The following is a 27,839-nucleotide window of genomic DNA, read 5'->3' as shown; positions in this document are numbered from 1 at the left end:
AATTTCTTAAGTACAATGATCCCCTTGCCCCCGCCAATAAATTTCTGGAAGAAACTTGATACCTTAATTCAGCAATATATTTGGAATAATAAACAAACTAGGCTAAAATACTCTACCCTGCAACGTACCTCAAACACGGGAGGCTTGAGCGTCCCCAACCTTAAAGTGTATCACAGAGCCTTTCAGCTACGGGCCCTCAGAGTGTGGATAGACCCCTCATCTACAGTCCCATGGAGAGAAATAGAGCAAAACCTCACTGGAAGTCTAAGACTGCAGGTGTGTGTCCAAAAAAGTGTATGCTAGCCTATGGCCCTATTATCACCAACACATTGACTAACTTTAAACAGGTGGAGGAGCAACTATGCTACACCAACAAGTGGCATTTGGACACCCCAATTTGGCACAATACACACTTAATGTCTGGTAACAAACCCTTTGCTTGTAAGCAGTGGAGTGACAGAGGTATTTATATTGTAAACCAGCTATTCAATGAGAAAGGTATGTTGAGTTTTGAAGACCTAAGAGCTAGTTTTGAGGTCCCCAGGACATCCTTCTTGTATCTGCGCTTAAGAATAGCCCTAAAATGTTACGGAGTGCCATGGGGAAACAGTCTTGAGCCGCACCCAATTATTAAATGGTTTGTTGATTTTCCTGTGAGAGGATTAGCGTCCAAGATCTATGCTAAACTGATGCAAGTATCCATAGGAGAACTCCCAATAGCAAGGAAATGGGAGCGAGAGCTGAGCACTGAGGGGAACGCAATTAATTGGGAGACAGTTTAGGATAATATTTTCCATTGTTCTAAGAACCCAAATCACCAGCAGATCCATTTCAACATATGTCATAGGACATACTGGACGCCATTCACACCCCCTATTGCACGTACTGTCAACCTGAACAAACTGGAACTTTCCTGCACATGGTCTGGGAGTGTGAACAGGTGCATGAGTTCTGGAATAAAACAACATCAATAATATCTGATTTGATAGGATGTCGAATTCCTACTGACCCGATTGTCTTGTTACTTAATGACGACTAAATTACATCTGCTTGGGAGACAGAAGAAAAGAAAAATGATAGCTCAACGCTAGATCTGTTTCTGTTTTTGTTGTTGCTTATTTGTTTGTTTTTGTTTTCCTCGAGACCGCAGAGGGTGGGGTGGGGGTGGGAGAGGATTTTTGATCTTGTTCAATTGTTTGTCTGTTCAAAAATATAAAAATAATAAAAAATTGATCTAAAAAAAAAAAAAGGATTTACGATTGGATTATGCATTATCCACCTGCTCCTGTGTATACTGCTATGTAAAAGCAAACAGGGCAACACCTCAAAATAACCAGCATCTATAATGGTGAGTGAGCCATTATTTAAAAGCATGTAGCTTTTTGCTACTGTACAAGTGATGTGATCCAATATGAACACAATATTTTCTACCAAAGGTGGAACAGTTATTTTAGCATGGCGGACGTCTCAATATACTACAACTCCCAAGAGGACAGAAGCCAGTCAGAGGGACTGTACGAATCAGAGCGGTAGGAAATTCATTTTTTGTGCCGTTACACGTTCCAGAATTGTAAGCTCAGTGATTGGATTATTGACAAAATGCACCTTGAAAGTCGCAGTTTGTGCCTACCCCAAAGTTTTTATGTATCTAGGCTTTTACTTTAACATTTTTCTCAAAGAACACAGAATCTTAAGAGATTCTCTTGAAAGAGAGTTTCATGCCCATCCAAGATGTAAAAAGAGCGCCATCTCTGAGTCATGTAATATTATCTATGGCGAAAATAAAAGGGACTTTAACTTTCGGAACGTTTTCCCGGGCTTGACTATGTATTACTTATAGTTTAATGCTTAGATAACACTAAATTGATGGTTATGATTGTGAACATCACATTCCTGAGATTTGAGTCATTCATCAGTCATTACTAATTCTGGTTATTATAAAGTCCTAACCTACATTTTTGATGACAATCATGAGTAGCACAGTACTGTTGGTAGTCTAAGTCATCCATGATGCTTCACTTTACCTCTGTTTGTGGCTGAGCTCCAGAATCCGCTGCACATCCTTCTTGGCCACAGAGTCATCATTTTTCAGCGACTAAAAGAGAACATTAGAATTATTGTAGAGCACCAACAACAGATAAAGGGACAGCAAATATACTGTATATACTTTCTTTGAACCGTATAGTAAATGTTTCAAAATGTGCCCAAGTTTTCAAGGTTACAAATTCCTTACACTGTTAAAACAGTCAAAAGTGTCAGTGATAAAGGAACACGCCGACTTATTGGGACTTAAGCTTATTCACCGTATCCCCCAGAGTTAGATAAGTCCATACATACCCTTCTCATCTCCGTGCGTATCGTAACTCTGTCTGACGCCCCCACCGTTAGACTAGCTTAGCACAGATCCTGGAAGTAACCGGCTCCACCTAGCCTACTGCTCCCAATAAGTGACAAAATAACGCCAACATTTTCCTATTTACGTGTTGTGATTTGTATAGTCACAGTGTGTACACATAACAAGGTCACATGAGACACAGACATCTTCTAACCGTATACAAACTGGGAACTATATTCTCAGAAGGAGAAGCACTGCAACTTCTGCTACTTGGGCGGAGTGATTTGCTCGCAGCATCTGAGAAGCCCCTTGGTGAGGAGCAGAGAGTAACAACGGTGCTTTTCAGGTGTTGCGCTAATCACTCTGCCCAAGTAGCAGTGCATCGCCTTCAGAGAATATAGTTCCCAGTATGTATACGGTTAGAAGATGGCTGAGTCTCATGTGACCTTGTTTGTACACGCTGTGACTATACAAATCACAACATGTTTATAGGAAAATGTTGGCGTTATTTTGTCACTTATTGGGAGCAGTAGGATAGATGGAGCCGGTTACCTCCAGGATCTGTGCTAAGCTAGTCTAGCGGTGGGTGTGTCAGACAGAGTTACGACACAGACGGAGATGAGAAGGGTATGTATGGACTTATCTAACTCTGGGGGATACGGTGAATAAGCTAAAGTCCCAATAAGTCGGCGTGTTCCTTTAACTATGTCATAAATGTAGAATACTGAAACGCAATGTCAAAAGCACCTGAATCATAACATTATTGAGGTGAATATTATTGAATGATGCAGCTGATGTACGATATATAGCCTATAACAATCAGGTGATGAATGTCTTCTTAAAACTAAGGAGGGTACAGATCGGGTTCTACTGGCGCCTAAGCACCTGCCTGATGGATAATTATGAGTAGGCAGGTCTCTGATTGCCCTACATGCCCTCCAAGATATTTTTTTATTTGTTATGAGCTGGACAGAAATTTCCAGACTTCTAAGAAAATGTGGACTCAAAAGGGAGAGAAATCTTCTCTTCAAATTGTGCTCGAAGGTGACATATGTGGCAATTAACACCACATTTCCATCAACCCTGTTTCCTCCTGATACAGAGGAGATGTTTCCCTTCCTTGTCAGTCCCTGAAATCACTTCATGTACATTTATGTTGAATAGAAGAAGAGGAACAGAGAAAGGGGCCAACAAAAGCTCTTGACAATAAAGAATGTATATTCACTTCAGATAAGCTAATGTTAAGTTGAAACTGTGCAGTAAGGAAAAACAGCTTGCGATTGTATATTGATATCAGTTGTCTCTAGTGATATCCCCATGAATTCATTGATTTGTATCATCTGTCATAGAGCCACGAGCCAAATGGCCACTTTCCTACCCATCCCCCCCCCCCCCCAGGCATTGTTGTGTCATCAGAAAACTGGCATACTGTCGCAAAAAAGGTTTACAGTTTGGATGCACTTCCATTTTAACGTCTGGGTGCCAAATATATTTACAAATTCACATTATGGCCATTTTCCAAAGCAGACTATTGATAAATAGAGACATACATTCAACAAGCTTTCTGTGGGTTTCCTTTCATTTCCGTGTCATGAAATTTAAGTAGTAGTCGACGCATGCTTGAAATATATAAACTATCACACTAATCAGCATACATGCTTTCATTTTTGTCCTTTGTTATTTTGTGTTTATTGCGGTTAAGATTTTGAATAAGTGGGTATTTACTTCAAGTGCTTACAAATCTATAAAACATGTTCATAAATAAGGACAAGAGGTGGTAAACAACAAATTATTCAGTAGGTTTGAGATACTGGAGATTGTTCTGTGACTGTATTCTGCACTCTACCTTAATCACTTTGTGCCATAAAGCAACCAATATAATTTCATACCAAACTTGGCCCAGTGCTACGCATTGTAAAATGCACTGTAGAGGCTTTTGTAGTTATAAAGTATTAAAGTGAATATGGTGATTTACAGGTCCCTCATTTTTTATGTCAATACTAAATGGACAACATATTCACTGAATCATATCAGTGACTGTCCTTCACATATACCACTGTGCTATTATTATACTACTGTTTTCGTTGTGAAAAATAAGTAGTATACAAAGGTATGATATAACTGAAAAGCTTGTGGCCCCTACAGTATGGAAATCATTTAAACAACAAACCAGCTACTTTTAACTACTGTAAATGTCTCATTTATTTTCAAAGTACAATGCAAATGGTTGACAAAGCCCACAGTTAGGTGCAGGGCAAAATAACTCTTATTCTTGTACTAACTACTCCAACGACCACAGAATCTCCCCCGGGAGCCGCTGCCAAGAGTATTTCCCTATCACACAAAGCTTAATTATGAGGGTGGCTGACCCCCACTTAGGGCAACTCATTAAAACTATAAACACTTGCTCCATCAAATCTTACCAGAAATACTAACTGCTTCTCCCTGTTGACTTGATTCTCTTTTAAAAGTTGATGGTTTATTTTCATGTAGATGATGTTTTCCCCCAGAAGAATACATTTGTTCCTAATCTAACCCAACCTCTGCCCAGCCCAGCGTGCTGGCGCAGGGCCCAAGGCGAAGATAGATGCCAACCTAGCTAGCCCGGAGTGACTAGACATCAAAGCCTGCCCCAGGGGTGATGATAGCCAGTCTGCATGAGCTTTTTCCAGACACATGGGACATATCTCGCAAACACACACACACATGCAGGAAAAATGCGCTTATCAGTTTGTTGATTATTGATTTTCTGACAATTCTATTGGCCCACAAAAGTGTCCTGAAGCCAGAAAACATCAACACCCTGAGTAGAAGAACCCATTACTCAGACTGCAGCTTTGGGAGCACTACACAGAAACGCAGCGCATCTGGCACCCACGGTCTAAATATCCAAGAGGGAGGCATGTTTTGCAAGATCATTGTTGCATACACTAATGTGACTTAAAAATACTAAATGATTCAAATATCTGAATGTATAATAATTGAGTTTCTGTTCATTTCTTGTCATTGCCAAGAGCCATAATGAAGTTGACCTAAACTGACTTTTGGGAAATAATTGGCAGTATCTGGCACCGAGACAATTGTGTTTTGTGAAAGGCCCACAGAACTATAATATCTACACTTTAATATGGTACATTACTGGATAAAATGTCCAAGGCCAGTATTTGGTGGGACAGATACCTCCCTTTGCAGCAGGGATAATAAACTTCTAATTACCATGCACCTAAAGTTGTCTTATGAAACCATTTGTGTTATTGTTTCTTACATTATGCAAAATCGCCCTCGCAGTAGGATTAAACATTTTGCATTTTTGTTTTAAGGACAAATTTAACTAGGGCAAAAAAAACTTTGAAACTTTCCAGCACACCAATGCATGTAAAGTGGGGGTTAAGTGTAACTGGTCTTTAGATGACAATATGTTGCTTTTCTTTTTTGTTATAAACCCATCAGAAATCTGCATGAGCATCTCATGGGAGCCACAGGTTTGTTTACATTCTGGGTTGAAAAGAGCCATTACGTTCTTTCAGAATAAATGTGTGCCATTGATTAATGAGGAATACAATTAAAAAAAAGTACAGTTTATTACAACTCATTTTTGTAGCTAAAGAGCGGTCAAACATTGCAAGAAACACAAGCCAACAGTGTTGCCAGTTTGTTTGACATGTTTTATACATGTTAACAAAAAGTGAGTAGACCCCTAGTCTTGCTTTGCCAAACCCTTCTCCAAAGTGCTGGAGGAGAGTCTGGCTACTCCACATAGCATTTGGGAATGGGAGGAAAACGTGCTCTGGTTTATTGGCATTTCTTTAAACCAATCACAATCGTCTTGGGCGGTGCTAAGCACCGGAAAAAAGCTGCGGTGCCGCTGCAAAACAGGCTCGGAAGGAACTTGTTTTGGTGGAACGTGTGTACCTTTAAAAGTTGTTATACTCGTGCAACAGAAAACTCAGATTGGACAGAGAGTCTAGCTAGCTGTCTGGATTTACCTTGCAGAGATCTGAGGAGCAGCTAACCATAGTCCTCATAAGTCCACCGGAGTTTAAAATGCCAACACAAAGGAAGCCCAAGGTAACGGATATCCGGCCTAAATGAGTGAAATCCGGTGGCAACGGAGCAATCCTGGAAGTGGAACGTTAAGGATATAGACTAGTAGACCCCTAATGCTATTATAAGTTAAAGTTTAACAAGAAAAGTTAGTTTGTAAACTGAGGGGTTATTGTAACGGACAGTTGGGTTGTAATTTTACCAGTAGGCTCTCTTATCAACCTGTTTGACCGTCTAATTGCTCTGGTTTGTTGCCCCATTAGATCTATTTTTTGGAGATGGTGCTGTGATCCCAGAACGCCACAATAACCTTGGTGAGTAATGCTATCATAACTGATATAATCAAGGGCTCAAGCTTTCAAAATAAAACCCAAGTTGTAATTAACTGTAGATGCAGAGTATTAATGCCTACAGTTAAAGGCTTTGAAAATTGGATGGAACAGTGTTTAAAATGTTGTGAATTGATGGTCCTTTCAATCTTTCCTGTTATATAAAAAGAAGACATAGTTTATTGAATTTGCCCTTAGGGAATAATAAAGTATGTTGTCTTTTTTTGTGTCTTTCTATTCCTACAGCTTTTTGTAGCTGCTGTTGTCATTAGTGCTAAAAAGGTTCACCTTCTAATTGCTTTCTATCTGCTTTTCCATTCCTGCATTGCTTACTCAGCAGCTACATTTCCAGTAACACATCACATACATACATACATGGGTGGGCTCACCAAATTGAAAAACATATTCACATTAATATTTGATAACAGTGAGTTGCTATATGACAAATTGATAAAAAATAAGTGAGAAGAGTCATGGGTTTCCCGGTCCTCAGATTGCTGAAAATATGAAAATATAGGATGGAAAATGACCGCCGTCCCACAACTCACGCCCAATTAAGCCTTCTAACATGGCTGTATCTTTAAAAAAAGAAACAGTAAATTTCCAACCTGAAGGTTGCCTTTTATGCTGTCCAGCTCCTTTGATGTCTTGGAGAGCTGGTGCAGGATGCTGCTCCGTTCACTGAAGACTTCCTTTAGCTTCTTCTCCAGCCCATCGTAGCTTTGTCTGTTGAGAGAATGAGAGATTTGACTATTAAATGTCTTTTGGCACCTTTGGAAGAAAGAGGTGTTTTAAACTGGATTAAAAGCACCATCGTTAAAGCTAAAGGGTAGAACAATAGAGGAGAGAACTAATATCTATTCAGCACAGTCCCTGGATGGATAACATAAAAAAAAATAGCTTCTATTCCTTCCAATCAACCAATTTAGTGAAGGCTTGTTTTACAGAGATGGGTCTTTTGAACAGAAGTATTCCCTTGCATCTTCAAATTTAAATATCCACCTAGTCTAGCCAATTATAAAGGGAAAACCTTTACCGGGCACGTTCGTCCAATTCTGTTTTCTTTGTAAAACTGAACTCCTATTGAATTGCACTGCAGAGGTGTTCTTACCATTTATTACTGAGCTTCGAGAGAGAGGCAAAAACCACTTGACAGCATGCTTGCATGAACTATAGCCATTCTTGTTTTTTGTGAAACACATACTGTAATCACCACACAATGCACAGAAGACCTGGGCTCAAAGAAGATCAAGGTACAGAAGAGTTTAAGGGAAGTAGTCCATAAGGTAACAGACTCCGAGGGAATGAAAGCTCGGGAGTTGGCTTAAAGATAACTCAACAAACTTGCCATTTGGTGGCTCCATAGCTGACAACTTACAGTTTCTTTTTATCCCTTTTGAGTGACACAAACAGATATAAGATGTAAGAGTTACCACGTGTTCTATTTTACTGCTGAATTTAAAAGCTGAAAAATCTATGTAATCTAACATCCTTGTTTACTGACTCAAGGACAGCGACAACTCTTCTGGGAGGTGTTTAAATTCAAGGACATCGGAATGCGTTACCCTGCTAAAAAAAAAAGAGCCCCAAGGCCCTACATTTCCCATAATGCCCATAAATTTGATTACTTTGATGACCCCTTGTGTCTTCAAATAGTTTCTAATAGAAAATAAAGGCCCCATCCAACCCTTCTCTTCTGCAGATAGCAGGGAGGGGACATGTCCAAAGAAGGGGTTGTTATTATAGGAGAGTATGTGTCAAAATGTAATCTTAAGAATAGAACTGTAACTTGTGTAAGGTTTTTTTTTAATGCCAGAAAATATGTTTTCATCATGATGTCAGTAAGTGAAATGGCCCTGCCTCACTCACCCTATTTTACTTCGACAATTTTCTTGCAACTAGGCTAATGCAGAAAAATAAAACTGATTTCAAAACAAAATTGCACACTGAACTGACAAACTAAACACCCAGAGAGTGGCGCAAAGAATAAACCAATTTCACTCTTCAACAGGCACTATACTATTATATGAGAGTTAATTTAAGGAATGATGTGTTGAGGTTAATACACATAGGGGCTGCAGAATATGACAGAATATGAACAAGCTGTGGTAAATTCAAGATGTATTTGAAATGAATAATATATACGTAGAGTAAAATGGGTGGGTAACAATAACAATAACATTTTTCAGAAACATTTTTACATCCATCTTCTCCAAGGATCCTGTGGTAGTTTTATTTATTTATTTCTTTAAATAAACAGCTACCATAAAGATTATGCTATGTTCAAGACAACACCGTCTCTTAAAAAAATTATGTAAAAAATATTGGCTAAGGTTAAAGAAAAATTGGTTGGTTTTGGTAAAATCATGAAAATGAAAAAACATGCCAAAATGTAGATCCTGCTTTAGTTGTCACAGGGGGATATTAAAGGCAAATGATTGCAAGTGAAATGTTTTGACAGTGAATATTTCACTCATTACGTTGATAAAAAAAAAAAAAAAAAAGATTTGGGTGGGATTGTATTTAGTTTTAACATACTTGCTCTTGCAAATTGGCAGTATTATGTAATTTTTAAGAGACAGAGTTGATCATGGGGTAAACATATTCAGTTTAAATTTCTGGGTTATGGATAAAGAAATAACCACAACCCCAGCAAACACCAACACAGCTTCTTGTTATAGAGATATTTTTCTCCAAGAAATTAAGAATAAAGACCAAAATAAATGTTGCTGCTTACTTCCATATGTAATCAGAATCCCCAAGTGACAGCAACAGCTTAAATCAAAGCATACGCACTTGATATAGCTGAATAATTCCTTGCTAAATCTCTCACTTACATTCCCCTGTTACATGAATCACTTTTTACAAGAGAATCTGTTAGACCACTCTTCACTTGCTACTGTAGGTCCAAAAAAAAAGAAAGAAAACTGAAATGGACGTGGATGGAGCCGAGTGCTGACACATTATTCGGAATCCATGGCTTCCTTTCAGCCTGGGCCGTCTTCCAAAAACCCTGCACAGCCCATGTTATAGATCCCAGCAGCAGATCATACATAATAACACATAAATCACTAGTAAAAAATTAAAAAAAGCAACACCTGGGAAATAAATAAATAACATGGCATACTGAATTCCACACATGACTTGCCACCATATGGCATTGGTGGGAAATTTACTGCAGGTTCAGGCAATAGGGGAAGATGGGGTTAGAGATTCCTCCTCATTTGCCATATTATTCATTACCCAATGGAATAGGCCCTTGGGTATCTGTGAAATGAATAAGACCTATAATTTGAGCCCCACTGACACAGAAACATACCACAATGTTCTAAGATAAAGTCTGGATTGTTTTCCACCCAATTCACTATAAACTGCTCAATACAACCAACAAATGTTAACAGCTGCATGATTGAACCATGACCTCCTAAGAGTCCAGTGTTTTAGCAGCCTCCTCCCACACACAGATCCCCCTTTTTCAAGTCAGAGAAGTATGATAATGAGGATCAGAATGCCTAACAAAAAGGCTTATGGTCAGAGACTGCACCACCAGGCACATGGCCATAAAGCATTGGTGATGAGACAATGAAATCTTTCATTTCGGACATCTGCAGTTTGAAATCAGTCCCTAGATGTCTTCAAGAAGCTCATCAAACGCCCAAGACTGCGAGGGAAGCATCAGAACAAATATTTCTTTACCCTTGGAGTCGCAGCGGGTCTTATAAGTTATATGAGGCTGACCCTGCAGTGTGGAATAGAACTGCTGAGGCTAGAGGAAACCACTGAACATTATAGTCAACGTCCAAGAAATGGCTCAATAAGGGAAGCCAAGGCTGTGGCATCCGGCCTCACGAAGTGAGCTGCAGGAGGTTATGGTCCACCGTGGACAAAGGCTGGCCTGTAAATACTGCGTACATATAGTAAGACATGAGTGCATTATTTTCTAGACAGCTTACTACTGCAACTACTCATCACGTACTGTAGCTCAGATCATGATGATGTGGTTTTACATGAGCAAAAACTAGTACAACCTTACAGTTAAAATCCTAATCCTGTGTGGGCGAGTTTCTTTCCATACCCACACAATTTTGTCACAGACAACCACCATTTTTCATTACATTTACTAAAATATGTTTCTTTAACATTAGTGGTTCCAAGGTGCAGTGAGGAGAGCAGAGAGCCACCCATAATAAACTGACAGCAGTGTTATTTTCATGAAAACAGTAAATGGGGGTATAGTTGATGTTCAATCTTTACTTGGTATCCGAGAGTCATATCTGCATGATGGTTACATCTTCCTGCATACATCCGTCAACACAGTCTGATGTAGCCAATTGTAAAGTGGTTGTATACTTATATTCTTTATTTATTTATTTATTTTTTTCCCCCCCATCTCTTTTGTGCTTTGCTATACTTTGCGAGTGTAAATTGGGGAATCATTCCTCGGCCCATGTTGTTTGTTCTGCTGATACTAAAACAACCTGAGTTGATAGCGATCACAAACATATGGCTCCACATTTGTAAAGACCAGTAAAACGTAATACGAGGACATTCAGGATATCATCCACCATCTTCTGCTTAGCAATTAGCTCCAGTAAAATAATCACAGAGGAGCTCAGTGTGTTAGCAGGTTGAGTAATCTAATGTCTCCCCCTCCCCAACATTAACTCTCATTGCTATTTCTGGAAAATGTGCAGGAGCCGGTCGGTAGTTCAGAGAAGGACAAATGAAAGGATTTCCCATGGGCTCAGTGTCTTTGGAGGCCCCTCCACTACAAGACCTGTTATTTTAATACCCAGCCAGAGCAGAAATCCATCAATCATTCATTCATTTAAAATGTCAACTATACACATAATCCAATGAGCACAACTGATACACAGCCAATAATTCACTCATTTTTACATAACTGTGTGTCTTCTTGGAAATTAAACAACCTGAGTAAAATCCTGCTTCTCTGTCTTATTTGACTTTATGCTTTTAAGACTTATTACGGACACATCTATCATCCATAACAACAAACAATTTAACAAAATCTTGAACGGAATTGGCCATCGCAATCTTTTATCAAAAGAGAGACTTGTCCGTTACTTCCTTTACATTTCATTTATTTATTTTGGAACATCCACCTCATTGTCCCCTCAGTGTACTGCTCAGTATCTGTTATGACTTTGTCTGCAGCAATTTGTTTAACCTTACTCTAAAAATCCACCTGATAACATGTAAGGCTGGTGACGCCGGTCATGTCACGGCCACCGTAGAGTCATGCTTATCACTGTTTCTTGTTCTCACGTGTTACTGTCAATACGTGTTCAGGAGTCAGCCTGTGTTTCAATAACGAATCCGTGCTTGCCCAATGCATGTGTGCAGAGTGGAGGGTCGAGAATTTCCACTACTCCTCACAGAGCTGTTTATTCCCCCCCACTGCGTTGTATTCATCAGATGAACGGTGCCCGGCCTCCCTCCCTCTATGCCGCCAGTGCCCGTAGCTCCTCGTTCACCCACCTGCAAAAAGTCAGACGGATGCCGGCAGTGTTCCGGCATGGAGGGAGGGCGGGCGCCTTGATCTGCATGTACTGTACAACGTGAGCCTCGGGCATGCTTCAAACTCACGGTGTGAACCGTACCGGAGCGGGAGATAAGGCGACGCCACAACTTCTTCCAAAATCCAAAATCCTCCCGCTCCGCTCTCATGCTCTGATGCAGACCATTATTCCTGACATTTAGACTATATGTGCTATAAAGAATACACCACTACAGGAATGAATGCATTTTTAAAAGTAAAAAAACCACAGCAGAGTTTTTTTTATTTTATTATTTATGGTTGTTAAAGATTATCTTTTGGGCATTTTAGGCCTTTGTTTAAATAGGACAGCTGAAGACATGAAAGGGGAGAGAGAGGGGGGAATGACATGCAGCAAAGGGCCGCAGGGTGGAGTTGAACCTGCGGCCGCTGCGGAGTAAACCTCTAAATATGGGCGCCCGCTCCGCCAGTGAGCTACCCAGACACCCCCTAATAACATGTTCAATAACTTATTTAGTCCAAATAAATGAGTGCTATATGATAGGGTCCATGCAGGGAAAAGAAGTCTCCTATTGAAGTTTACTCCCAGAGATGCCTTGTGGGCTATTTCTATCCCTGGTGTTATGTGCTGTCCCTTGTGTCCTGGTTTGTCAATTCATGTTCCATGCAAAATCACCCAATACAGCACAGGGGAGAGAAAATGTGTCGCCCATCAGTTATTAAACCAATCTCTTATACAAATTGTGCAATATTTACTGTTATTTCTTGGATGAGTTGAGACTGAATGGAAATGAGTTTAAATGAGGAAAAACAAAGGTACACATATGACTCTTTTTGAATAGCGGCAACATGTAATCCCATTCTTCTGTTTTTCTTTTTCGATAAGGTGGAAGCAGAATGTTAGCCAAAAGTGGTTAGGGGGTTACATTTAAACTGTGAGGTCATATCCACATGCAATGTATTAGTTACATGAACATCTGATGAAAGTAGATGTACAGATTGTGTCAGTATTCATCAGAGGGTCCAGTGACCATTGCTTCGAAGTCTTGGACTTTAAAATGAAAACACATTCCAAACAGTGAGTGCAGTGCCAGCGTTACGCATGCTAACACGCCATGCCGTGTCCCTGATTGTAGGATCATAGTTACATTTTTTATTATTTTATGAAGCACCAGTCACAGAAACCAACAGCTCCTGAGCATAAAAAGGCATTTATTTGCCGTCATACAGATTATAGGCAGACAGCAGTTTATGTGGTACTTCCAATTTCAGGCTGGATTAATTATGCCATTAGGAGGGGGCAAATAAATAGTTTTAATAAGGGAGACTGCTCAGGGCCTGTCAGTGAATTAATATATTCCTCTAGCAGAGCATGACCACCATCCAACATCTGCAACAAAAGTCAGTCATGTTTACCAACTGTTGTATAAACATCGCAGACAGCAGGGAATATTAATTGAATGCATGTCAGGGGATGTCGGGCACTAAATCTTCTTTAATTGTTTAGCATGGGGACATGGTGAAACAATCGGTGGGGAGGATGCCAATTTTGCTTTGTCGACAAAGGTCAAAGTGATGCACAACATATCCAGGACACATTGAACATATATTGAAATGTTATTAAATACACCACAAAACAATACAAAGATAAAAATATATATATTATTGTAAAGTCATGTCATGTTTTATTTGTATTATTTTGTATTGTGGGTATGAGGGAGACTTCTGTCTTTGCATTTTGTTGAGCTAATGCATTATGGTCTTAGATGTAATGCCAGCGTTGTCTGCAACTATTCAATGATTACCCATCTTTTATCTCGTATGTTATCCTACTGATGGTAGACTACATCAAAGATAGAATGTATTGTCTTGTACTGCCCAAAGCACCCCCACACTTCTAAAAATTATCTTACAGCTTGCTAGTTTGTCTGAGGAAATTTGGATATTTATTATGGATACTGATGGGCAATACTCTAAGAATGTTTATTTATGAGGGAAGCTTTCTCTTTTCTTTTTATGTGTTACTGACTGCATTCTTTGCTGTGAGTATGGGTAATTTTGTGTTTTTGACAAGCATAAATCAAACCATGAGAGGCCCTCTTGGGTATTACTGCTGTACTGTCGTGGCAAAACAATGTCCCTGACTCTGCAATCACTGAGGAATATTTTCTTTTTTCAGCCTCAACAATATAAAGTGCTAAAAATAAACCGTTTATTTATTATTTTAGTTGACGGAATAATTATTCTATTAAGTGTAAAGAATAGTTAATGGAAGCATGGTATATATCTTGATAAAGCTGTTCACCAAATTAATACATTGGTCTTCCAAATTAGTTAAATTAAAATGCCAATCTCCTCATATAACTCAAAATAATGATTTGGAAACAAGCACTATCCAGCAAAAAGAGCCCGTATGCATCTGCAAAATAATTAAGTGGAAAGCAATTTGCATTTAAGTATTTTATCATTTACATAGATGAAATTAAAGTAGTGTAAACCAATTTTACACATGAGCAATAAATGCAGATATTCTGCATCTCTCACTCTTTCTTGAATTATATGATTGGAATAGAGAGCATGCAAAAAGTAATGGCTTTTCTGTCTTCAGATGTGTTTTTGTGTGGATGTAAAGATCACAGGAGAGAATGTTGACCTCTGGTTAATCATGTAAACTGTCCAGCAAACATTTAAAAAGAGGTTTATTCTTTTCAGGCTCAGTTTGAGCAGTTGATATAACACTACAGTGGCAGAAAATTACATAAGACCTCTCCATTTTCACATCCTTGATAGTGAGTCCTTCTAATTTGTTCATCGCTTAAGTTATGTAATTTTCCACTAAGGGAGGTTTAAGGCATTGAAATAGAAATACTTAACATATTAGATGAATAATTCAATGATTACTTGCAGGCATTTTCACATATAAGTAGATGCCAATTACTTTCCCTTGACATTTAACACTATTATTCCCTCCTGCATGTACTTGGAAACAATACTTTTTCTAGATAGAGAGGTACAGTTGTCACAAAGGAAGCACAAATGAAACAAAATACACAAAAACACATGTGAAACTTAAAGGTCCCATGGCATGAAAATGTCACTTTATGAGGTTTTTTAACATTAATATGAGTTCCCCCAGCCTGCCTATGGTCCCCCAGAGGCTAGACATGGCGATGGGTGTAAACCGAGCCCTGGGTATCCTGCTCTGCCTTTGAGAAAATGAAAGCTCAGATGGGCCGATCTGGACTCTTCGCTTTATGATGTCATAAGGGGAAAGGTTACCTCCTCTTTCGCTGCTTTGCCCGCCCAGAGAATTTGGCCCACCCATGAGAACGAGAGAGACATCATGGCTTGAAAACAAGCGAAGCATGGCAGTTGGTCCAAGCCACACCCCCACCCTCCACCTTGCCCCCCCTCTCCTCCTCAATAGCATTTAAAGCTACAGACACAGAAATGGCACATCCTAAGTAAAGCTCATTGTGGGACTGGCTCTATTGGCTGTAATTCCAAACCAAAAAACCAAGGCTGAATTTCGGTAAAGAGACTTCAGATACAGTATTAGGGGACCACTAAGGCCTATAGAAAAGCATCCAAAAAGCAGCATGTCATAGGACCTTTAAGCTCGTAAAACAAATAATAAAAGAAACAAAGCTATTAAAAATACCTGAACATGTCAATCCACCAACAGATAACTATATCTATAGTATAATCATAGACTTTCAGTGAGAAAAATTATAATAAAATAAATATAACAAAAAGCATTTCTCTCTTTGTCTCTTGCTTAGTTTTATCTTCAGCAATATTGTAAAGAGAAAAGTAAGTCCTGAGTTTATTTTCTCTATTTTCTGCTGTTGCCATGTACAACCCAAATCATTTTCTAAGTGATATGAAACCTGGCATGCCGAGAAAAGCTGCATTTGATTTAAAATTAACCAGGTCATAACCAAGCTCATGTTTTCTGGCTCATTATATATTTACACAGTATTTTGCATAATACATACATTTGGCATCACAGAGATGCTGACATTCAGTTTCTGTGTCTTTCTTCAGCTTGATGTATGATGTTGATGTGACTCATCCAGTCGTCATATGGCAGAATCTCTCATCTAGGGACCTATATCACACAAATTACGGCCTTAAAAGCATCCCAGTAACCTCTTACGGTTGCCAGCTTCAATTAAATCTGGGATTTGAGTGTATTTAATGCAATTCCGCCCATCCTTGCTTTTCAAAGCAGTGCAACACTGTATTTCCAGCTTTAGTAATTGTTGTGCTACAATCAAGCTGGATTGAGCCTCGACTTTTTTATTTACTCTAAAAAGGCAGACTCTGCCAGACATCAAAGCTTACTGCTAGTGCAAACGATAAAGCGATCCCTTTTACGTGGGAGAGCATCACCTTTTCCTTCAGACCTTTTTTGAACATTTACTCCAGCATTGTCAGAGAATGCTACAAGAAGTAAGCTGTTTTACACCAGATGCAACATCTAAAGGGCGTCAATAAGTTCAATAGTGAATATTGATATCTTAAGTTGATAGAACAACAGCATACTGTACTATGACAAAAGTGCCCAACATGTAAAATGTAACCCTCATAATCTGGTGTTAATGTATGCAAACCTAAGAATGTTTAAGACGTCTAAAAAAACATGTATTTGTTCAGTCATTCATGCAATAAAATGTGCTTTACTTAGATAAGCATTGCAGCAATAAAACAGAATGAATCCAAGAATAAGATGAGTAAAACACTTCAGGGACAGTTTCACAAAAAAACAAACATTTTTAACTAAAGTAGAATATCGTTTAAGGACACTTAAAAACAACGTTTTAAACTCAAGACCTTCTGCTGATGTTAAACATGGATTCGCAGGGTTTCCCCCAAGGTGATTGGTTAGCAGAGGCGGTAAGTGCTTAATGGAGGATTTTAACCACAGGATGACACAAAGCACTTGTTAAATTACCTCTGTGTGTGATCACAGTTAATGCAAAGGACACAGATCCACTGTGTCCAGCTGGTCAATGTGAACTTTTAACTTTAACTCTGTTGGGTAAAACGTGTGTCCTGCAGCTTTGTGTTTGACCCGCATTGCAGAGGTGAGTTTGTAACGCATTGTCATGAATGGGTTCGTCGGATATCGTACGAAAAGTTATGCACACTAAAACGTATGATGTCATATGAAAACCATGAGACCGCCGGCCGGTCACGTACCATCGGCTACAGCGCTCCATGCTACAGAGCAGAAGTTGCTAGCTGTTTAAGCCGCTACAGAGCTTTGTGACATTGACTACAGACCTCCGTCACAGCTCGTCGTATCAGCGGCAGTTAGTAGATGTGTTTATCCGCTACAGAGCTCTGCGACACCAGTTACAGTGCTCCGCATGGGGATCCGCATGGTGCTCTACATGGTGCTCTGTCAGATCAGCGATAGTTGGTGGTTCAGTTACCTGAGAATAGGTGAATGTGAGCAGGGTACAGAGCACCGCGAGCTGTCGGTCATTTCGGCGAAGATTACAGTTTAAGTTTAGGCAAGAAAAAGTGAGCATTATGTGGTGACAAAAATTACATTTTAGGCACCAAAACGACTAGTTAAGTTTAGGATAAAGATCGTGGTTTGTATTAAAACACTCCCAAGGAACACTCATTTCCTGGGTGAAAGTCTTTTCTTTTCCCCGGGAAACGAACTCCGCTCCCTGGCTTGAAAGTCCTGTATGTCCTGTATGTGGCCAGCCACGTTCTTATACAGCAGCAGTCAATGTGGTGCACACAGCAAAAAAAAAAATTGGAAATCATATGAATTACAGTTCTCATCTTTTGGTAGCTAGTCAACGTATGGTTCATGAGAACAGGCTGGAGTTTGACCTCAAGTCCCCAACAGACTGTGAATGAGCTGTTTGTTTCCACCTCTCCCAAACTTACTCCTTTATTATGTAGTTATTAGATGACGGTTTAATAGTTGCCTCATTTATTAAATATGTGGCATTTGTTGCTCGTTTTCCATGACGCCTAATATTATAAAAAAAAAGTAATAAATAGGGCTTCAACAAACAACTTTTTACTCGATTGTATTAGTTGTCTAGTTTATAAAATGTCAGAAAATAGTGTACAGTTTCCATCACAATTTTTAAAACCCCAAAGCTACATCTTTAAACTGCTTGTTTTGTGTGACCAACAGTCCAAAACCCAAATAAAAAAGATTCTGACTCCTATCACATTAAATAAAGGAATAAATTGTGTTGAAGCACATTTATTGTGTAAGCTTTTATGACACAGGAATAAATGTATAAACGAGAAATATAAAGTGGAATCCACCAAGTTTCATTGGGCCAGTCGTTTTTGTGTAATCCTGCAAACAGACTAACAAACAAACCAACAAGCAGACAAACAAACCGAGCCAAAACCGCAACCTCCTTGGCCGAGGTAATGATTGTAATATTGGAAAAATAGCACTCATCTACCCGCAGCTTCTTGGCTCTGTGTCTTGTTTCCCTCCATCTGACCAATGGCTAAGAAGTTGGGAACTGGCAACAAGCAGGCAGATGCATCTGATTCACATCAAGGGCAATCAGTGAGCCTCTCCCCATCTTCCAAGTGTCACTCGGGGAAAACACACAAGGATGAGTTAAGCCACGCAAAGGGGAGGAAGCATTGTGAGGTGGAGAATTTGGAACTGGATGACGGATGTGACTTGATTACTGGTTAACTACCCTGCTGGTGCATCACTCCGATCTGGATGAGAAACCTGCTGGCAGCTGGATTATCAATTTGGAGTAGGCAAGACTCTATTTGAATCTGTTGTTTCATTCCAGGCAGGCTGACAATTACAGGGCCCTTGTCTGTGACCAAGCTTAGGAGTTGGCTTTCTGGCTCTTATTTGCCTCAGTGATTTGCTACCTTACCAACTCTTTATTAAAATCTCTTGTGTCGGTTTATTGAAGCACCTGCCACAATGCTCCGGTTCTCACACAAACCTGCTGGCCACAGTTAGAACTGAAATGATGAAATGCGAAGCAAAGTCAAACACGCGGAGAAAAGAAAGTCTTTTCTCACCACAGCTAACTTAAGTGGATAGTTGGAAAGAATCAGATGACTGACAAGAGGAGATTGTGATCAGCTTGAAATTCACCAATTTGCACATTGAAGCGAATTTCAGAGAGGTGTGGACTCTATTTTGGCTTGGTATATACTATGAACCATGACCCACGTCTGTCATGTAAAGATCCTATATATTCTGTCATCCAGCTGGTCCAAAGTTCAACGTTTACTGAGTGTTATCATAGAGAACTCTTCTTAAAGAGCATATATTTTACACAAGACGTTTCGTATAATCATGAATTTCATAAATACATTTACAAATGTTTGTAGGGAGGAGAATAACACCAAGTTCATAGATGTACTCTATGCTGCAATTATTAATTATTAATTTAGATTTCAAGTGTTGTTCATTTTTTTTACTTTGTAGGACTCTGCAGTGATATACAGCCTTTTAGCCCTGTTTGTTGTTTTAACCCTTGTGTTGACTTCGGGTCACATTGGCCCATTTCAAATGTTTGTTTTATATCAGAAAATATTGGCCGTAGAAATATGCGCTGAAAATGTTTAGGAGAAAAAATGTAAAAATTTAAAACGTTGGAAAAAGCAAAAACAAATTGTGAAAAAAAGGCGTCACAAATGTCAGAAAAAAAAGAGTGTTTTTTTCAAGGTTGAAGGGAAGACAACACAAAGACCAAAGGTAGACACTGTCTTCCCAGGAAGAACAACAGCATCAGTTGTTTCAGCCAGTGTGAAACTGCGTACGGAGGAGAAAAAAATCTCACTTTAACACAGGAGATTGCTGTCCGTTTCTCACTTTAAACCGGCAATTATTTTTTAAAGCCTGATCACATAATTTACTACAACTTTACAATGTGTTTACTGTATCCCTGTAACCATGACAATGAAGGTCCCCTCACATTGTTGTGCCCTCAACCAAACCTTATCCGTAGTGATAAAACAGATGTATTATTCAACAGTGATTTATAACGGCATCAGGCACAGACAAATGAATCAAACTATTTTAAGTGTCAACCTACAGGTACAGATGACACAATGTGTTGTTTAATTCGGAGGACTTATTGGAAGGTATACTGAATCTAAACTTGCCTCTTAATTTCAATATGCTGAATATTTTAATGCCCTAAATGTTTAAATTAGATAGTATTACTGGTTTGTGCCAATCTAAGGGCATTTACCAAAGGGAAACTTCCCCAATTTTGCCACTCAAATTCTTTTCTTTTTTGTTGTTGTCGGCAGTACGACACAGCGTTTGAAAATGATGTTGTATAATGTCTTCTGTGAAGATGCTAAAGGGTGATTTTTGCGTCGGTATCTGACGCTGAGAGCCAATGACCAAGCATCAGTATTTGACGCATTGGAAGTGAGAACGGGTTGAAATATTGAAATGTTATTTATATATCTTGTCATATCTCCCAATTCTACCACACATATTTTGCTTTACTGGGTTGGGAATGAGCCATGGTCTTAAACACCCACATGTATACCACCCTGCATGGTTTTTGTGCTTACTATTATAATAGTAATAAAAACACTTATGTTGGAATAAGATGTTATAACCTTGTGTCTTTCCCAAAAGCCTATCTTCTGTACTGCAGAAAGTTTAGCATTTTCATTCCTCCTCTCTTACAAATCTTATTAACTGTGCGGTTTCTGAGCTCAGAAAAGCACAACTGTCTCTGGTGGATATTTGTTTGGGTATGTTGTCTCTGATGTTGCTGGTTGTCCACAAATCATCCTCAGGCAAAGAAAGCAACCTACACACAAGTTTTAGGACTGTGATTTTGTACATTTACAAGCTGCATGCAGTTTTTAGTCTGACCTCAACAGCAGATTTGACATTGCTTTAACGGGTAATTGAGTGTTCTGTGTTTACAGGCGTTTTACAGAGGACAGTCATTTATTGATTTCTTATAATCCATCAAATCTTTGGAATTAATTCAATGTTTATTTACATAAAACTGTATTTTGGAGATACCCTTCACTCTCAGAAAATAAAGCATTTCACTGTACCTCGAGGGGTACACCGGCTTGACACTGGGAGAGTACCCTTGATGGTACAGCTGTTGTAGCCTTGGCATTGACTTGGGAACAAGCTTTTTGGCACAAAGTTGCAAAAAGGTGCACAAAGTTACCTTGAGGTCCAACAATTAGCCCTGGGGGGTACATTAATGTACATTGTACCATGGAGGACAGTAATAAACTCCTACTGGACCCCTATATCTGACAGTGTTGATTAGGTAACACATTATAATACTTAAGTCTGGCACAGTAAAACAGTAAGTGTATAAGATCCTGCCAGTTTTAAGATATGAGTAGTGAGCAGTTTATAACATTTAATTAGATAATACTAGATTAGGATTTGCACAGATTTGCATTCCAAGCATGTGTAATATTACTAATGCTTAAAGATATAGTGAATGCCACTAGAACTACTGCAGGATCAGTACATTTAACACAGTACAAAATTATAACATAGATTGAGAGGTTGATCAGATGTTTGCCGGCTGGAAATAATCAATTTCCCAATCGGTGTCATGGTTGATGTCAAAATCACCATGAATAGCATTTTCCCATTGATCACAGTAAAACGGATGACATAGAGAAACTATCATCACTATCATCAAGCTTTTTTTCAAGTAGGACAAATCATATCTAGAATATATCAGTTGCCTAAAGTGGCTCTTAGCTTCTAACCTGAACCATCTCTTGCATATAATAATTATGCTATAAACTATGTCATAGGATCAAGCAGATTTCAGGTGATGGCAAGAATGATGACAGGGTTTCTGAACGTTTGAAGTGTGTCTTTAATGCACAGCTGTGTGCTTGTGCTTTGCAGGGACTCAGAAAGGGAAGTGCCATGCTGCCACCTGTTAACGCCAAAGGGTTGCATATCAAAGTGGTTTTATAAATAAGAGAAACTTTCGTTTCATTATTGCATTAATTGAGCCACTACAGTAAGACAAACTTTTAGCAGCAGAGCACTCATGTCCTCAAACTCCAAAGTGATAGAAGTGAGCACAGCGTTATTCTAACCTGCTAGGCAGAAATAAAGGCTGTAAACCAATTATCAAACATTATCATGAAAAAAATGTAAAAAATAGTCTAATTTGCGTGACTTTAATATAATCCAATTTGTGTTTAAGTAACATCATGTTCACAACACAATCTGTGGCTCCCTCAAATGTGTGTGACTATAATACTGCCTGGTGGTGATTGTTTGCACAAAGTGTTTCTCTCACACAGGGCTCTTGGGAGTCTGCACAGTTTAAAGAATGCATAGGGGGCGGCTGTGGCTCATGAAGTGGAGTGGTCATCTACCAATCGGAAGGTTGATCCAATGGTTCGATCCCTGGGCCCTTGCAGTCTACTGTACATGTCAAAGTGTCCTGGGGTAAGATACCTAACCCCAATGTGCGTAAATGTTTACCTGATGAGCAGCTACAGGTAAGGATGAGTAGGTTGTGTTACTAAAGCTTCAAGATAGAGTATAGTGAATGTAAGTGTTAGGAAGCAATCAAGACGAGCCATCCAGTAGAACTACTGCAGGATCAGTGCATTAAACACAAAATTATAACATGGGTTGATAGGTTGATAACATATTTGCCTGCTGGAAATAATCAATTTCTCAATGGGAGCCATGATGGCTGTATAATTGCAAATAGCATTTCCCCATTAATCATAGTAAAAGGATGAGCAGGTGGCACCTTGAATGGTAGCTTCTGCGCGTGTGTGTGTGTGTGTGTGTGTGCGCGCACCCACACACACACACACCTTATTTGATAACTCCTTGCTTCTCAGTCCCCACGTCTCAAAGCTCTTATTCCTGTCCCGAGGAGCGAGCATCAAAGAGGGATCTAAAAGGAGCTATGAGCGAGGATACACAAGAGCAGCCTTCCCGTAAGCCGTGCAGCTGAAAGACATTGCTAACTCCGCCCATACAGCTGACGTATTCACGTGACGCTTCAGAGAAAAAGACGTGTCATCCCTCTAAAAACACATTTCCCCGTTTCGTCTCTCCTCCCATGACTTACTCCATCTCTCCAATGCTACCTCGGTGGGGCGGACTAAGACATGAGGAAGGGAAGCAAGTGGAGGAGCTGGGGATGCAATTTAAGGGAAGTGAGAATCAGCCGTAGTGTTGTCGCTAAGACTAGAAAAGCGCTATGTATAAATATAGTCCATTCATCACTTCCAATGCAAAAAGACGTCAGAAGCACACAGTCTCATTAATGTGCTGAAGGACGAGGTCCTGTTTGATGAGCCTGATGACAGACAGCAGCATGCTGATAGAGGCGTTCAGGTCAGAGGGACAACCTTGACTTCAGCACGTAAACAACAGCCACAGATCACCTTCAACAAATGCAATTTCCTAGTGACCAGACAAATCAGTCTTGTAGGTGAAAACTGGTTATTGTGATGCAAACACACAAACATGACCAAATCTGCCTTTTGATCAAAGCCACAAGTCTATCTAAACTGACAGTAGAATAAGACACATTTAATGTGTTGATAGATTACATGGCAGAGGCAGATAGTCTCTACTTAATCTGCATGGATTTCATATCAAATTTATAATTACACTTATTAGCATATTTAGTATAAAATTCAACTCTAATCTGCAGGTCATTTAGATCGCTTTTCATGAACTATGCCACATTGTGCTACACTGAAACCAGAATTATCTGTCATGCCTGCAAATACCACCAATCTGAAACAAAGACTGGTAAAGTTTAATAGAGGTCTTCACCCTCAGTGAAAAGAAATGATGTGGCTATATATGGCCTTGCTCAAGAGTGACAGGAAAACCATTGAAAAATATAATTTTATTCTAGCCCTGCTTAGATAATTATCCAGCCATATGATATGTTCCTTCATTAGACAATGCCATTATTGCCTTCTCTGATAGCCACTAGTAGTGAGAGCTGGATGCTAGTTGCTTAATACTGGAGCAGGGCTATGTACAATAACATAGAAGAAAATTAGGCTTTTCTAAAATCGATTATTTGATGAGCAGACAGAGCAGGGATAAGAAGAACATACCACCACATGGCTGATCATCCTCTAACAGCCTGCAACAAAATCATTTGAGGACAAGCTTCAAACAGCATATTATAGAGCTACTTATTATTCATTAATTAATTTTTTTTTTTTCTTCCAGAAAAATTTCATATGGAGAATTGGACCTAAATATTCTCACTAAATAAATACAGGCGAGTTGAGTTGTATACAATTTGTCCGAAGAGTAAATAAAAATCCAGCATAAACACTTTTGTGAAGTTTTTCTCTTCATATTGTCAGTTATACTAATGTTTTCTCTGGGGAAAAATTCCCAACATTCAATGAAACACTACTGAAAGGCATGTGAGTGTGGATCTGCTTTTTTCAGTCAGAAACAATAATGAAGTCTACGTTGAAATACAAATCCAATGGTTGCTTTCAGGCAGACATTTACAGGTAGCTTCTAAAAGCACATTTTCCCCCTGCCTTTGTATTGGTAGAACTTACGTAGCTCTTGTTTATTGTGCTGTTTCAGTCAAACAGTTTGCTGCTATGCTCCCTGGCTCCTGGCCTCTTAAGCTTTGCCATCTGTTAACATGCTTAATGTGCTGGATTCTCTTTCAGCTTGACCCTGTCTCAAAACACATTTCTGCATTGAAAAAGCATCCATCTCTTTGTGGTGTACTGTGCTGGCTCAGTATCTTTTTCACTCGAGTAAAGCTGCAATGGAAGGTTTCTCAAATTGCTTGTCTGATGAATAAACTACTACTTGATTATTTTTGTTGGAAGGGGGGTGAGGGGGGGGGGGGGTGTGTGTAGCCACTTTGCCCCAAGGCATGCGGCAATTTGAAATGGGTTCATCATTCATTTCTCAAATCTTCTGTTATAGCCCGACTTGTCCATGAATATTAATAGCATAAAAAAATAGTCATATCTTGCAGCTAAATGATGAAAATGCAATTTTAGTGATTATTTGCATAACAGTGAGGTAAGATATGGGCATCATGTGCTGTCTTTAACTGGGCATGAAACAGGATTATACAGATTTATTTCTAAATGGAAAGATTATGGTCACGCTAATTTGCTGGATTAGATTTACCAGCGTAAACCTGCACCCATCGTATATGATTACTTTAGGTGTTCAAGTGTTTACTCACAAAAAAAAAACTTTACAGATTTAATTTAAATCTAGTGAACATTTATAAAATGTCCAATATTTCCCTTTGAAATGTGGCATTGTAAAAGTACTATGAAGCAGCAAAGAATGGATAAGTGCTTTAAAACTGTAAATCCTTGAGTAAATGTACTTTGACACCGCCGACCTCGGCTCTTAAGTATTCACTACTGTAAATCCAGCAGTGATCCTGAGAAAATAAATTACAACACAGAGCTTAATGTTTTATCTTTTAATGATTTGATTTTTAAAATCAATTCAAGTTAACAGTGTTCCAGAGTTAAAGCTTCGAAGTGACCTTAAGGCATAGCTGCTTTGATGGTCCCATGATGACAAATTCTTCAACGAATAATAAAATAATAACATTCAAAATGGATTATGCATAGTCAACTATCTGCACAAATATGGCACTTTAGCGTTGTGCACTAACCTTTAAACGGGCAGGGGTGAAGTTAGGTTCTTGACTGCCTCGGCAGATCAGTAGCCCAAAGTGCCGGCCATGTACTGTACATGCAATAACATCTTGGATTTAAATCCTGTCTGGGACCTTTGCTGCATGTCAAGCCCTTTGTCTCCCATATTTTTGTCTGTCTTCACTGTGAACTGTATAAAAGCCATAAAAACAGCCCTTAAAAGGGCATTCATCAAGAAATGCTAGAGGGTTCTGAGGCCATGAATTTCCCCCATGAGACCTTTTTTGCTAATCTTCTTTCTGAGTGAGTTTTACACGGCAACATGCAGATGTCCTTTGAAAGGAGAGGTTGTACATCTAAACTCACATAATTACTATTTATGAACAATTTACTATTAATCAAAATGTCCAGGCATTAAATGAAGTGAATTAAACTAAACTTTTATACAACAAATACACTAGAGTGCAGTATCTCCTTTGGTTCCTTCATCGTGTTCAATCAAGTAAGAAATTGGATAGGTGATAGGTGTCGGCTTGGGCTTAATTTCTCCTAATAGTTTCCTCAGCGCACACTGCATGAAAACGGAAAGAACGTGTCTGTTCACTTAATGGAGAGGATGAAAACATCTCTGTGCCCTTTAAATGCTCACCACTTACTAATGTAGGCTCTTGAAGTAAGGTGCAATGAGGTTGAATAGCCGGTATATACACACTGTATAGTGGCACTGCGTAAAGGTTCCTTCAGACTTATGTGGATCTTTTACTCTATATCTCTTCAAACAATCAATGTCAGCAATGCCCTCACAGAGAAGGGTCTCAGGGACTAACCTATGGATATGAATCTTTAGAAATGATGAGGGAGGTTACAGAGGCTGCATCAATATTTGTAACATGTCTCTTCAGGTTAATATATTAAAAGGTGCTGTAGGTAGGATTGTCAAGATCCAGGACTTAGCCAAAGAACTGAACATTGACAACTTCTCAGTCCCTCCCCCCCTTTCTGCTAAAGCCCAAACTGTCTCCTAATCCCCTCCCCCAACAAGGGAGAATAAATGCGTGTACATGAGCAGTGATTGACACGCAGTTAGACACCCCCTCCCTGTCTGTGATTGGTGCATCTGAACAGGGAGCGGTGGATTTTTGCAAATCGCACTACAGGCTGTAGGTGGTGCCAGAGGAAATTTTTTTAATGACCTGCTTCATGTAGTTCTACTGGAACATAGGGTCAGTTTCAGCAAATATGACAGAAAGTTAGTTTTATAAGGCTCGCCTACTGCACCTTTAAAGAAAGCCAAACAAGAAGCAAAATGGCATTTAGTGACAAATGAATGTACCAGAAATATAGGAATTAGAAGGTTCACAAACCTTGACTGTTAAGGCTCATGCACACCTTCAATATTTTGTGGACAAGTGCATAGGAGAAAATGTCAAAGAAAATTCAATCACAATGTCCTATTTACTAATAAACATTTATTTAGAAATACAAAGTTTGGTCCTTAGACCCTCGTCAGATAAAACAGGTTCTCAAACCCAAATTACAAAATAAGTCGTTGTCGGTGCAACTCATGAGGGTTTTAATATCTTTTTTGTTTTACTTGGTGAAGGTTATTGAAAGATTGCTTTCACTGCCAACTTTGAAAGTAGACAAGACAAACTCCAATCTCTCATGTGGAAGACTCACACACACCAAACTATCCACTTTTACCTCCTCCGTAAGACTTTTTTGCAGTGGTATGGCATGTTCACATGTATACTGTTAAGATAGTCTAATAGTATAATTAATGTATAATAGTCTCACTTTGCCAGACCCTTCTCCACAGTGCTGCGGAGGAAGGTCTGGCTAGTCCACACAGCATTCCGGGATGGGAGAAAAACGTGCTCTGATTTATTGGCATTTCTTTAAACCAATCACAATCGTCATGGGCGGCACTAAGCTCCGCACTGAGCTCTGCTCGGTGCCTCTGCAAAATAGCCTC

At 39.3% G+C, this 27,839-nt stretch overlaps 1 protein-coding gene across 1 annotated transcript in view; it reads right to left on the bottom strand.

Moving 5' to 3' along the window:
- The window catches only part of luzp2 (leucine zipper protein 2), a 172,430-nt gene that overhangs the window by 79,047 nt on the left and 65,544 nt on the right, over nucleotides 1–27,839 (bottom strand). Inside the window, exons 2-3 of the mRNA XM_078256804.1 lie at nucleotides 7,317–7,434; nucleotides 2,025–2,095 (exon numbers count right to left, since the gene is read on the bottom strand). Of these exons, the coding sequence (XP_078112930.1) occupies nucleotides 2,025–2,095; nucleotides 7,317–7,434 (189 nt within the window). The remainder of the gene's footprint in view (nucleotides 1–2,024; nucleotides 2,096–7,316; nucleotides 7,435–27,839) is intronic.

This window comes from Sander vitreus, chromosome 1 (assembly GCF_031162955.1).
Source record: "Sander vitreus isolate 19-12246 chromosome 1, sanVit1, whole genome shotgun sequence".
Lineage (NCBI taxonomy): Eukaryota > Metazoa > Chordata > Actinopteri > Perciformes > Percidae > Sander > Sander vitreus.
The sequence above is the reverse complement of the archived record's forward strand: the minus strand, read 5'-3'. Positions and strand labels throughout refer to the sequence as shown.